The sequence below is a fragment of the Neolamprologus brichardi genome, chromosome 15, assembly GCF_056152115.1.
Source record: "Neolamprologus brichardi isolate AB-2024 chromosome 15, ASM5615211v1, whole genome shotgun sequence".
In the NCBI taxonomy this organism is placed as follows: domain Eukaryota; kingdom Metazoa; phylum Chordata; class Actinopteri; order Cichliformes; family Cichlidae; genus Neolamprologus; species Neolamprologus brichardi.
This window is the reverse complement of record NC_142118.1, coordinates 9,524,525-9,536,607: the sequence shown is the minus strand read 5'-3', so window position 1 is coordinate 9,536,607 and position 12,083 is coordinate 9,524,525. Positions and strand designations below refer to the sequence as shown.

The window sequence follows — 12,083 nt, the reverse complement described above, 5'->3', positions numbered from 1 at the left end:
ACTGCATGTCTTCTCTGGTAACAAATTGTGGTTTCAGTGAGAGGTGTATAAAATCAAGCACCTCACCATCCAGTCTGCCTTAGAACCACTTGTGAATCACTAAAGAGCTCTCTGAAATTCAGTTGCACACCACACACCCTTGTGTGTAAAAGTCACAAACACTCTGCTGACTAACTGCACAGCTCTCCTCTGACTTTAACATTAGCACAAAAGCTGCTCGTCACGAGTTTCATTGTATGGGTTTCCATGGCTGAACAGCTGCTGTATGTGTTATGTAAAGTATAATATTTATCTCTTCCAAAGTAAGTTGTAGTTTTAAGCCCCATTTATTTCTGGGTTGAGTCTGGTATGGTGCTGTCACAGTGCAACAATCTGGTATCATACCCTTTTTTTAAACAGTAATTCCATGGTGAAATGGTTAGCACAAGCAGAGCAGCAGGTTTGTGAGCGTGTTTAACATCTATTAAAAAGACAAAGAAGGGACGATGAGGCTGCTGTGTGATGTAGAGACAGGTATAAGGATGTGTATAAAGATTGGGTCTCGCTGTATTGCTCAGGCTGCGCTACAGCATCTATTCACAAGTGCAATCCCACTACTGAGTGACACGGGGGCTTTGACCTGCTCCGTCTCCGACCTGGGCCGGTGCACCCCTCCTTGGACGACCTGGTGGTCCCAGGCTCCCCCAGGATCACCATATCGATGCCGAACTTAGTGCGGACACCCGATCGACATAGCGTGCTGCAGCTCAGAGCTCCTGAGCTCAAACGATCCTCCAACCTCAGCCTCCCGGTAGCTTGGATTACAGGCACGCGCCACCGCACCCGGCGAGAAGCAGCTACGTTAACAGGGCTTTTAACTATGTCTGAGGTGACATCATGACACTAACCTGCTGCCCATCATTAGCCAAGTTATAATGATGGGCAGCAAAGATGAGGAATGAATGGTGCACAACTGTTATATGCAAGTTTTTAGAAAGGTCGTGGTTAACCCAAGAGTATTTTGTCACAATATCAAGAGTAAAGCTTCAATGTCAAAAGTGGGATTCAAAGCCACACCTCCAGGGGAGACTGCAACCTGAACGCAGCGCCTTAGACTGCTCAGCCATTCTGACATTTCAGCGTCAGTTTGGTGGAGGTTACCACTGTTAGATACTTTGGAAGAAACAAACATTATCCTTCTCATAACACATATAGCAGCTGTTCAGCCATGGAAACGTAGTGCGAATAATCTACAATGTCATCAATACTGATCATTTGGTTGAATACTTTTTGGCAGGTTGCCATGACCTGACAGTTCCCACATTTTCGCATCAGTTCCATGGTGTAATGGTTAGCACTCTGGACTTTGAATCTAGCGATCTGAGTTCAAATCTCAGTGAGACCTGCTTTTTGGGAGGTGAAACAATTCTGCATGTCACGTAATGATAACTTGTGCAGGTTTTTAGTCGCCAAGTGGTCTAAGGCACTGCGTTCAGGTCGCAGTCTCCTCTGGAGGCGTTTGTTCGAATATAGCAGCTGTTCAGCCATGTAAACACATACTACGAATCTCGTGTTGCCCACTTTCTGTGCTGACTTTAAGGTCGGAAGAGGTTTGGAGCTGTGCAGGTAGATTCTGTTCATCTGAATGTAGCGTTTTCAGTGGGAGAAACGTCTCGTCACTCATCCAAGTGACTTCTTCAGTCTCAGAGACTGTGACCTGATCGCAACGCCTTAGACCGCTCGGCCATCCTGACATGCTGCAACACAACACTAGTTGAATAATCCCGCGCAATTGCTGATTTCCATTCGACATACTTGTATGTTAAGTGCATGTAATAAACAAAAACAAATAAAAATAATTACAAAGAAAATATATTGATTTAAAAGTTTGTGTTAAATGTTGTAAGTCAGATCGAAATAGAAAGATCAGGTGTGGGTTAACAGGAATGATTAGATGTCAACAACTTGATTGGATGGCCAAAGTGTGAAATGCGACGTCCTGTGAGGGAAGGGTGAAAAAGTGTGAGCAGGTATAAAAATTAGGTTAAAAAAAAGACATTCTGGGTTCTTCCATTTTGTCTTTTGTGAGATGAGCAGTTGGGAAGGTTGGATCTAAGAGGTTCACAGTTGAAAGTTCAAGCAGAGACGCTAGAGGGGGAACCACAGCCCAACCTGTGAACTGGTTTCAAATGAATGCCCAGCTGCTTTCCTGTTGGGTGATTTTCATCAACACAGAACACGGGGATAAATGCATTTTTGGTTCCATCCTCTCTCCTCACCAATAAAATAAGAATAAAATCTGCATTAGCTCAACGTAGTTTAGTCAGATAAGTGTTGTTTACATACATAATTGTTTGGCGACCATAAGCATGCACGTGTTATCATCAAATTTTCATGGCATGCTGCTGTTACACATGTTGCAGATTTAAAACAAGTGGGGCTTAAAACTTTACTTTGGAAGACATAAAGATTATTCTTCACAAAACACATAGCTGCTGTTCAGCCATGGAAACCCACACCACAATGCTCATGTTTGTTTGTTTTTTGATGTTAAAGACAGAGGAGGTTTAGTGCTGTGCAGTTGTTGAGTCAGCAGCGTGTTTGTGACTTTTACTCTGTAACTTTTACTCTGTAACTTTGTGTGGTGTGCAACTGAATTTCAGACAGCTCTTTAGTACTACTCTTTAGCGATTGACAAGTCTTTTGTAAAGGCAGACGTCATGGTTAGCTGCTTGATTTTATACGGCGTTCACTGAAAACACGATTCATACAGAAATTCAAAGAGCCAGAGAAGACATGTAGTATGGTTTCACCTCCCAAAACTCAGGTCCCACCGAGATTTGAACTCGGATCGCTGGATTCAGAGTCCAGAGTGCTAACCATTACACCATGGAACCCGTGCTGCAGCGTTTATACTGTCAGGTCGTGGCAACCTGCCAAAAAGTATTCTGGATTAAGTAAGAACGGTTCCATGTAAACCCATGTCGGAGGTGGATCAGATGAGAAATAGTATATCATCATGCGTAATTGTGCAGCCCAATAGTACCACTGAAAGTTAGGACCCTTAAGCCCACCCCTGTCAAATGGCAGATATAGTAGAGTTAACCGAAGCCGATGGCGATGATTTTCCCAAATAAAATCGGTAATAATTTTCTTTAAGTTAAGAAAAAGACCTACAGGTACTTGTAGAGGGATATTCTGAATTAAGTAGAGGATTTTAGGGAGTACGCTCATCTTCACATTAATATGATATGGGAAGATTTGTCTACCTATCTACAACCTCTGGCAAAGCCGATGGCACAACACAGAAGAGCACAGAAGGGGTCAAGGCCCAGTCAAAAGTGAGTTTCAACAATGAGATGGGATTCATGATAAAAAATGAAAAATGTCAATGTGATGACATCCAAAGAGGGAGCTCGCAGTTCCCAGTTTTCATGCTGATGTTAAAGTCAGAGGAAGTTTAGAGATGTGGAGTCAGTGAGTCAGGAGAGTGTTTGTGACTTTTACACACAAGCACAACTCAGCACTCAGACACCCCACCGTGTAACTTTGTGTGGTGTACAACTGAATTTCAGACAGCTCTTTAGCACCACATAGTGATTGACAAGTATTTGTAAAGACAGAGGTCATGGTTAGCTGCTTGATTTTATACACCTCTCACTGAAAACACAATTGTAGCACAGTTCTGGTGTGCCAGAGAAGACATGCAGAATGGTTTCACCTCCAAAAAGAAGGTCTCTCCAACTTTTGAATTCAGATCACTGGATTCTGGGTCCATAGTGCTAACCATTACACCATGGAAACACTACTAAAAAAAAACGTATGACTACCAGATTGTTGCACTGTGACAGCACCATACCAGACTGAACCCAGAAAAAAAATGTGGGATAAAATAAGACAGATTATAGTTACTAAATGACTACAAATCACTTTAAATTGGAAAAAGGAAAGAAAATTAAAAGCAAAAAACAGAAATAAATAAATACATAAGAGAACAAAAGAAAAGAAAGACTCTAGCTCATAAGAGGGAAAAATTGATTGAAATGATCAAAAACCTCACCTTATGATAGTTCTTGTTTTAAATACAATATTTGAGCGAGCTGACTGGAATTATCTCGATACTGTTAGATAATAATCATATATTGTTATATTTGTGTTTTTAAAAAAGATAATTCCTCAGTGGACAACTCCTGATAAACCTTTTTACAAGATATTCATTCAAATCTGTGGTTATAAGGTGACACAGGCTCATCAAAATTCAACAATAGAAGATTGGAAAATTGTTGCCTGTTCTTCATATTCTATAAAATAATATGTTTTTAGTTGCTGTCTGTGAGGCCCACATTTAATGAGCTGGATTTACAAAAACATAGTAAGTATTTCAGCTGAGCCCATGATAATGCAGAATAACATTGGCGGGGGATTTTTCACCTGAATGAATACTTTTAATTTTGAAAATTTAAATTGGATTTTTTAAAACATTTTAAAAATTGTGCAGTTTATTTGTAGTATAACATAGTATTGTAGGTACTTTCATAAAACACGTAAAAAATTCTTCATCAATCCTCATTGTCATTTAGTGGTTAAAGGATCGTCATGATAGTGAGACATTGCTAATGAAGCTGTAAAACTTGAGAAGGCCACATAAGAGTACAAATCTGTGATTTAGTTACAAAATAGCATATTTTATTGTACCTGGTGTACCAGGTAACTGAAAGTGATATTGCTGCAGGGTGAACTACAGTATAATTATTACCTAGAATTAATCTCACTGGATCTCCTGAGTATGGGTGTGTAACTGTAAAATACAGACAAGGAAAAGCCAACAGGACGTGTCCTAGTAAAGTGCTGCAAAACTATGTGCTGGCATAACAACTTCAGTGCTCCTTGTTAGTGAAGCTCAAGATCACTGTCTAATACAGGGGTCTCAAACTCACAGTCTGGGGGCCACTTCCGGCCCACATCACCCCTATTTGCAGCCCGTATATTGAAGTGAAGAAATATAATGCACTTTGGCCCTTGAAGTTAATTGTCTTTGTTAGGGAGGATTTTTTTATTGTTCAGTGCAATGTTAAAATAAGTTCTTTAAAAAGCAAAAAAATTATTTAATACAAAGGCAATATGAGCAGAGAGCACAAACGTGTCGAGGGACTGGCTGTGTTAGCTCAGTGAGAGAGTTATTTGTAAAGAAAACAATTTTCACTAGCAGTCAAAAACTAATGTGTACACTTATGTCTGCATTTTTATTTTGTTAAGTAGAAGCAAAATTAAAAGTGCTGGCACGTGTCTGGCCATAAAGAGAGCACCAATTTGTTTTTTTGGTAGTCAATGAAAGGCTTCAGTTAGTTAAGAGTGAGAAAAAGATTGTGTTCACATTTGCAGTTTTTTCTTGCTATACAATATTTGAAATAAAAAAAACCACTACATTTTCAGAAATATTTGTGGATGTTTTCTTGTTTGTTTGTTTCTTGTACTACTTAAACACTAAAGTGGGCCAGCAGTGGCACTGACATCTTACATTATTTTCACCCTCTTCGTTGTAAATGTTAAATTCACCTTGAAGAGGTGATTGACCTGAAAAAAAAAACGTACACTACTTTAAAATGATGGTTCCCTCTAAAGGGATAAAGTCAAGCACCCAGACCCTCACTTTAGGCATCAAAAGTTACATTTTTCCTTTAACACTGAAGACTCACAGATTTTACCAGGTCCTGAAGATGTTTATTACACGGAGTCTTCTTAATATTTTCATCTGTTTTATTAATGATTTAATTCAAATGTTTTGACGGACTTGACCCACATTTCCAACTTATTAGAATGAACTTCTGTTTGCCATTTCTTTGGGTTTACCTCCACAGTGTTACATCTGCGTACTTAGAAAACCTTACAGCTGAGTAATGTGTGAGCAGATGCAATTAATTTTTAGTCTGTCTTCATTCAGTCTTACTGAGATTGACTATTTTTCCTTGCTGAGCAGTCTCGCTGTAATATGGAAGTTTGATTTGTGGTGGAGCTGTAATCTGCAAATACAGTCTGCATCTCCACCTGTTCATTTATTTTTGAGGCTTTTCATTGGTTTCCTTGAGTGCCTTGCAAAAGGTGCTTACACCTCTGGTGCGGTGGTTATGTTATTCATACTACACACAGGTACTCTCTAGTATAATATGTATATGCAGTGTTTCATTTTACAGTATACTGCAATGATCGTCCTTCAAGGTAATTTGAACCATCAGACACTTAATACCCTTTGAATTGTTTTTCTGCGCCAGTCTGAAGTTTAGAAATATCTCTATTTATAGAAGGAAAACAAAACTAAAATCAGGCTTTATTTGACAAGCATATGCTGGCATCCATGAAAGAGTGAAATTTAGATGCAGACACTCTCCCATGATGCCAGTGGTTTTACTTGGAACCCCTGTTGGTAATGACACATGCGGTTTTTCAAACCTTAGCTCATGATTAATAGTAGGTAGGTCAGCTACCACCTCCATAGAGAACAACCTCCATTAGGGTTTAAATAGCTGTGACTCTTCACCTTTTTGTTTTTCAAGCTGAACAAACCTCTTGGATGAGAAGTGAAATGTTTTAAATGAGTCCAGCTGCCTCTCTTAAGACAAACATGATTGACTAGGAACCTACACAGACATGGAGTCAGCATGTCTTGTAGATTTCAAACGACATGCAGATAATGTAAAGACTGTATCCAGTCTTTGTTTATCTTGGGTCTGTGTTTGTGTCCTTCCTGGCAGATAGAACAGTTCATTTTACCTGAGATTTACTGCTTAAAGCACATATGATAAAACACTAAATGGATCCAGGCAATCAAAATTTGAGACTTGCAACATAAGAAAATGTAATTTTTCAGAAGCTGACCACGCTGCAGCTGTCAGCCAGCAACCAGGACAGCGAGCCGGGCAAGCTCATCTACCGCGTCACCAAACAGACGAGCCTGGGACCCCTGCCAGCATGCTGCCAGTCCAGGTAGACCAGACCTATATGTTAGTGTTTTTAGAAAGGACGCAAAAGTAAAGATGAAAGCCAAACTAAACCAAACCAAACTTTTCCCACCGCTTTGTGAGTAGTTGGCATCCAACATGCAAACTGCAGATGACTATGGCAATCTGATTGCAACCAAAGCAATCACAATTACGTTTCACCTGGTAACCACCACAAACCAGTGGCTTTACCCCCAAAGTTGCCAGGGGTGTGCAGCGCTGTGGTCCATTGATCACCTCTCCGGTTTGAGCCTGTCCAAAGACATGCTTGTCAATTGGTGATTCTAAAGTGCCTGTTGGTGTGATGGATCTACACACGTCTGTTGCTGCCACGGACGTCGCACACTTGTACGTCATTGTCATGAGACACTCTCACGAAGAAAATGACGAGGATTAGTAACGCAGTAATGTAGCCTGCTTACGGGACAGTAACAGTAATCTAATGACCTTTTTTGCAATAGTAATCCCTTACTTTACTCGTTACTTGAAAAAAGAAATCAGCCTATGCGGTGTTGCCCATCTCTGGTCCACATACAGAAAGTATCATAGAAAGATTTAAGGTATCGTGCCACATTTGACCTCTGACCTCTTGTTCATGGTTAGTAAAATAAGAGTCAAAGTGACAGACAAATTTGAAACTTTTTTACTTATTACCGTTGTTTGGAATAGATAGGAATATAGGGAATTATATATTTTTATTTAAAGACAGGACTCACATGTTTTCATTTCTAGTCTTTAAACCCTGTCTCTATCCATCTAGTATTAATTCTTTCTGGGAAACAAGTATGTATATTATGCACACACACAAACACACATGCAGCTATTACCTATTTCTTGTTTTTATACCTAAGATGAATTATTGTTGAATGAAGACATTTTTCAAACACATGTAAAATGTGGGCAATTGTGTTTATTGGGTAAAGGAAAAGGCAGAAGGGGGGGGAGGGGGGGATAGAAAGAAAGAAAGAGAGAGATGAGAGAAAACCCCAACAATCCCCTCTGAGCAAGCACCAGGCCACAGTGGATAGGAAAAACTCCTTTTAAAGTGAAAGGAACCTAAAGGAGAAACCTATGGCAGAACCAGGCTCAGGAGGGTGCAGTCAACTGCCGAGACTGGTCGGGGGGTGAGGGTGAAAAAAGTAAAAGGAGGGAGGGGAAGGGGGGAAATGAAGATGGAATAGAGGTGGAGGAAGACGAGGTTACATCAGGTGAGAAGCAGCAGTGTCCCTCCTCCAGAACCAGTGGAAGCGTTTTTTCTTCTTTTTCAAATACTCTTCAACGAGCACTTTTTTCTCAATGATGAGGGTTTGCAGCTCATCGATTGTTTCTGCGTTTTCTTTCTCAAGTTTGTTGCATCTTTTCACCATGTCTTCTAATTGTTCTTGTTTTTCTTTAAGCTTGTCTTTCAGTTCTTTAACTGTTGCCTCCTCTGTGTGCATATCTTCCAGCTGCTGGTTTCTCTTCTGGATTTCTTGAAGTCTACACTGCAGGTCTTTATGTGTTTTCTGTTGTTCTTGCTTTTGCGCCTGGATTTCAGTGTTTTTGTACTTCAAGGTCTTAGAAAGTTCCTCAAGTTCGGTATTTTTTCTCAGCATCTCCTTGATGCTACTCTGCATCGCTGAGCATTGTTTTTCCAGTTTTTTCTTTTCTCCTTCCTGTACAGTTGTTTTGTACTTCGTTTCATTATACAATTCTTGGAGTGCTTGATTTTTCCTCTGGAGATTAAGTTTTTCTTCTTCCTGTTGTATTTTCTGTTGGTCTTTTTCTTGAAGCAGCTCTTTATTTCCGTGCGCTTTTTTATCAAGCCTGATTTGGAGCGATCTGTGTTTTTCCTCCATCTCGTCAAGCTTGGAGTCCATTTCTTTCTGTTTCATTTCCATTTTCTTCTTGTCTTGAAGCAACTGTTGACTTTTGTGCAGAGTTTTATCATGTTTCACCTGCAGCGCTTTGTATTTTTCCTCCATGGCTTGGAGTTTGCTCTGCAGGTCTCTCTGCTCTACGGGCTCTTGTTTCTTGTCTTGGAGGATTTCCTTATTTCTCTCCAGAGCTTCATCAAGCATTACTTGCAAGCCTTCATTTTGTTTCTCAATGTTCCTCAGCTTGCAATCCATTTCTTCCTGTTGTATTTTCTGTTGGTCTATCTCGTGAAGAAACTCTTTATTTCTCTCCAGAGCTTCATCAAGCATCACTTGCAAGCCTTCATTCTGTTTCTCGATGTTCCCCAGCTTGCAATCCATTTCTTCCTGATGTATTTTCTGTTGGTCTTTCTCGTGAAGCATCTCTTTATTTTTGAGCAGTGTTTCCTCAAGAGTTACTTGCAGCATTTTCAGTTTTTCCTTCAAGACTTCAAGCTGGGAGTCTGTTTCTTTCTCGAGCATTTCTTGTTGCTCTCTCTCTTGAATGAACTCTTTATTTCTGTGCACTGTTTTCTCAAGCTTGATTTGGAGCAATCTGTGTTTTTCCTCCATCTCGTCAAGCTTGGAGTCCATTTCTTTCTGTTTCATTTCCATTTTCTTCTTGTCTTGAAGCAACTGTTGACTTTTGTGCAGAGTTTTGTCATGTTTCACCTGCAGCGCTTTGTATTTTTCCTCCATTGCTTGGAGTTTGCTCTGCATGTCTCTCTGCTGTGTGGACTGTTGCTTCTCTTCTTGGTGGATTTCTTTCAGTTCTTCCAGAGCTTCGTCAAGCTTCTCTTGGAGCTCCTGATTCTTCTTGACCATGTTTTCCTGTTTTATGCTCTCTTTTTTCTCCTTTTGGAGCAGATCTTTATTTTTTTCCAGAGCTCTGTCAAGCTTCTCTTGGAGCTCCTGATTCTTCTTGAGCATTTTATCCCCTTTAATGCTCTTTTTTTTCTCATTTTGGAGCAGATCTTTATTTTTTTCCAGAGCTTCGTCAAGTTTCTCTTGGAGCTCCTGATTCTTCTTGAGCATTTTATCCCCTTTAATGCTCTCTTTTTTCTCATTTTGGAGCAGATCTTTAATTTTTTCTAGAGCTTCATCAAGCTTTTCTTGGAGCTCCTGATTCTTCTTATCTTGGAGAGCCCATTGTTTCTCCTCAATAATACCTTCCCTTTCCTGAAGCTGGTAGGATAATTTTTCTAATTCAGCGCTCTTTCTCTCATTTTCTTCTGTCAGGATCTTAATCTTTTCTCTGTTCATGAGATTTTCATTCTCCATTTCTTCCAATCGCTTTTCCTCTAATTCTACCTGTTCATCCCAAGGAAGAGAGCTGATATAAGGGTCTAGGGACTCATACCATGGAATAGAGCTGGGGTCAGCTTCTTGTCTTTCTTGCTCTTTCTGAGACATGTTGGAGTCTGTATACCGTGAGTACAAAAAGGATCCAAATGTTTGAAAATGCTTTACTGGTGAACGTTTGAATGCTGCTAACATAAGTGCTGCAAATAACGGACTAAAAGTTGTACCTCCTCACCCCTACTTAAGGATTCATGAGGATCAAAACTTCAAAGGATCAAAGCTTTAGAAGCCTGTGACATCAGAATTCCATAAGCCAATGAGGTTGTCACATGACATTTTTGAATGGTAATAGTAATGGAATGGAATGGAATAGTAACTAGTTACTTTGAAAGTAACGAGTAACTTGAAGTAACTGAGTTACTTTTTATAGAAGTAACTAGTAATGTAACTAAGTTACTAATTTAAAGTAACTTACCCAACACTGGTTATAAGATGCAAAAATGAAACCATAGGTGACCTGGTGGTCCCGGGTCACCATATCAATGCTGAACTTAGTGCAGACACCCGATCGACATAGCCTGCTGCAGCTCAGAGCTCCTGAGCTCAAATGATCCTCCAATCTCAGCCTCCCGGTAGCTTGGATTACAGGCACGCACCACCGCACCCGGCGAGAAGCAGCTACGTTAACAGGGCTTTTAACTACGTCTGAGGTGACATCATGACACTAACCTGCTGCCCATCATTAACAAAGTTGTAATGATGGGCAGCAAAGATGAGTGCACATAAGAAAACATAACTACTACTAGCATTTTATGTTCTTGTGTGATTTCAGATCAGTTGTGTTAATACAGTATGTCAATGAAAAAATAACTGTAAATTCAGACACGTAAGCTTGTGCTGAAAAGAATGATACCAAGCAAGGCAAGGTGGAAAAACAAAGAAAAAAAAACATACAAACAAACATTTACACAGAAAACATCTGAAATGATGACAGCTTTTCATATTTTCATACCATCACATGGGAAGGACCAGTCCTTATTTTGGGATAGTTGGAGTAAAAGATAACGATTGTTGCTTAAAGTCTTGACTTCACAAAATCAGGTTTTTAGCACATCGGTGTAAGTGTAAACAAATCCACCCTCTAGTGAATTTTATTACAATTATCTAGAATGTTGTTACATTGTGCATGATTACAAAATCCACTGCTGTCAGGGATGAACTGTGCGCAACTTTCATAGTTGCCAGTTTCAAGTGTATTTTGTCACAACAGTAAGAAGTCTCCAAAGGTTGATTCTGTTCATCTGGATGTAGCGTTTTCAGTGGGAGAAACGTCTCGTCACTCATCCAAGTGACTTCTTCAGTCTCAGCTGACTGCAGGTTTCCCCAATCTTATAAACAATATATTTGCATAATGACTGAAAGCAGCCACCTGAAGGAACAGTGGGCTTGGAGGTCAGTTCCTTCATCATGATTATGCAAATTCTCATGACCATTGATCAACAGCCACTGATCAAAGACCCATGAGTAGCAGTAAGAAAGAAGTGCAAAGAAACAATTGTCAGAAGTGGGATTCGAACCCACGCCTCCAGGGGAGACTGCGACCTGAACGCAGCGCCTTAGACCGCTCGGCCATCCTGACACGTTGAAGCTCATCACTAGTTGAATAATCCCGCGAAGTTGCAATTTCCATTCGACATACTTGTATGTTAAGTGCATGTAATAAACAAAACCCACACCACGATGCTCATGTTTGTTTGTTTTTTGATGTTAAAGACAGAGGAGGTTTAGTGCTGTACAGTTGTTGAGTCAGCAGCGTGTTTGTGACTTTTACTCTGTAACTTTGTGTGGTGTGCAACTGAATTTCAAACAGCTGTTTAGTACTACTCTTTAGTGATTGACAAGTGTTTTGTAA

General features: G+C 40.1%; 1 protein-coding gene and 3 non-coding genes across 4 annotated transcripts; all 4 read right to left on the bottom strand.

Annotated features, from left to right (window-relative positions):
* Positions 1-528: 528 nt before the first annotated feature.
* Positions 529-827, bottom strand: LOC148098397 (signal recognition particle RNA). The gene has a single exon (XR_015720763.1).
* Positions 828-2,804: 1,977 nt separating this feature from the next.
* trnaq-cug (transfer RNA glutamine (anticodon CUG)) lies at positions 2,805-2,876 on the bottom strand. Its single transcript has one exon. It is a non-coding gene; the product is annotated as a tRNA-Gln (tRNA).
* Positions 2,877-7,878: 5,002 nt separating this feature from the next.
* On the bottom strand, positions 7,879-10,419 carry LOC148098395 (uncharacterized). The gene has a single exon (XM_087852093.1). It carries the CDS (start codon positions 10,364-10,366, stop codon positions 8,174-8,176), a length of 2,193 nt encoding a protein of 730 aa, XP_087708219.1. The 5' UTR covers positions 10,367-10,419; the 3' UTR covers positions 7,879-8,173.
* Positions 10,420-11,727: 1,308 nt separating this feature from the next.
* trnal-cag (transfer RNA leucine (anticodon CAG)) lies at positions 11,728-11,810 on the bottom strand. The gene has a single exon. It is a non-coding gene; the product is annotated as a tRNA-Leu (tRNA).
* Between the last annotated feature and the right edge of the window lie 273 nt (positions 11,811-12,083).

Coding starts and splice junctions, on each gene's coding strand:
- LOC148098395 (XM_087852093.1), bottom strand. CDS start 10,366: ATGTTAGCAGCATTCAAACGTTCACCAGTAAAGCATTTTCAAACATTT.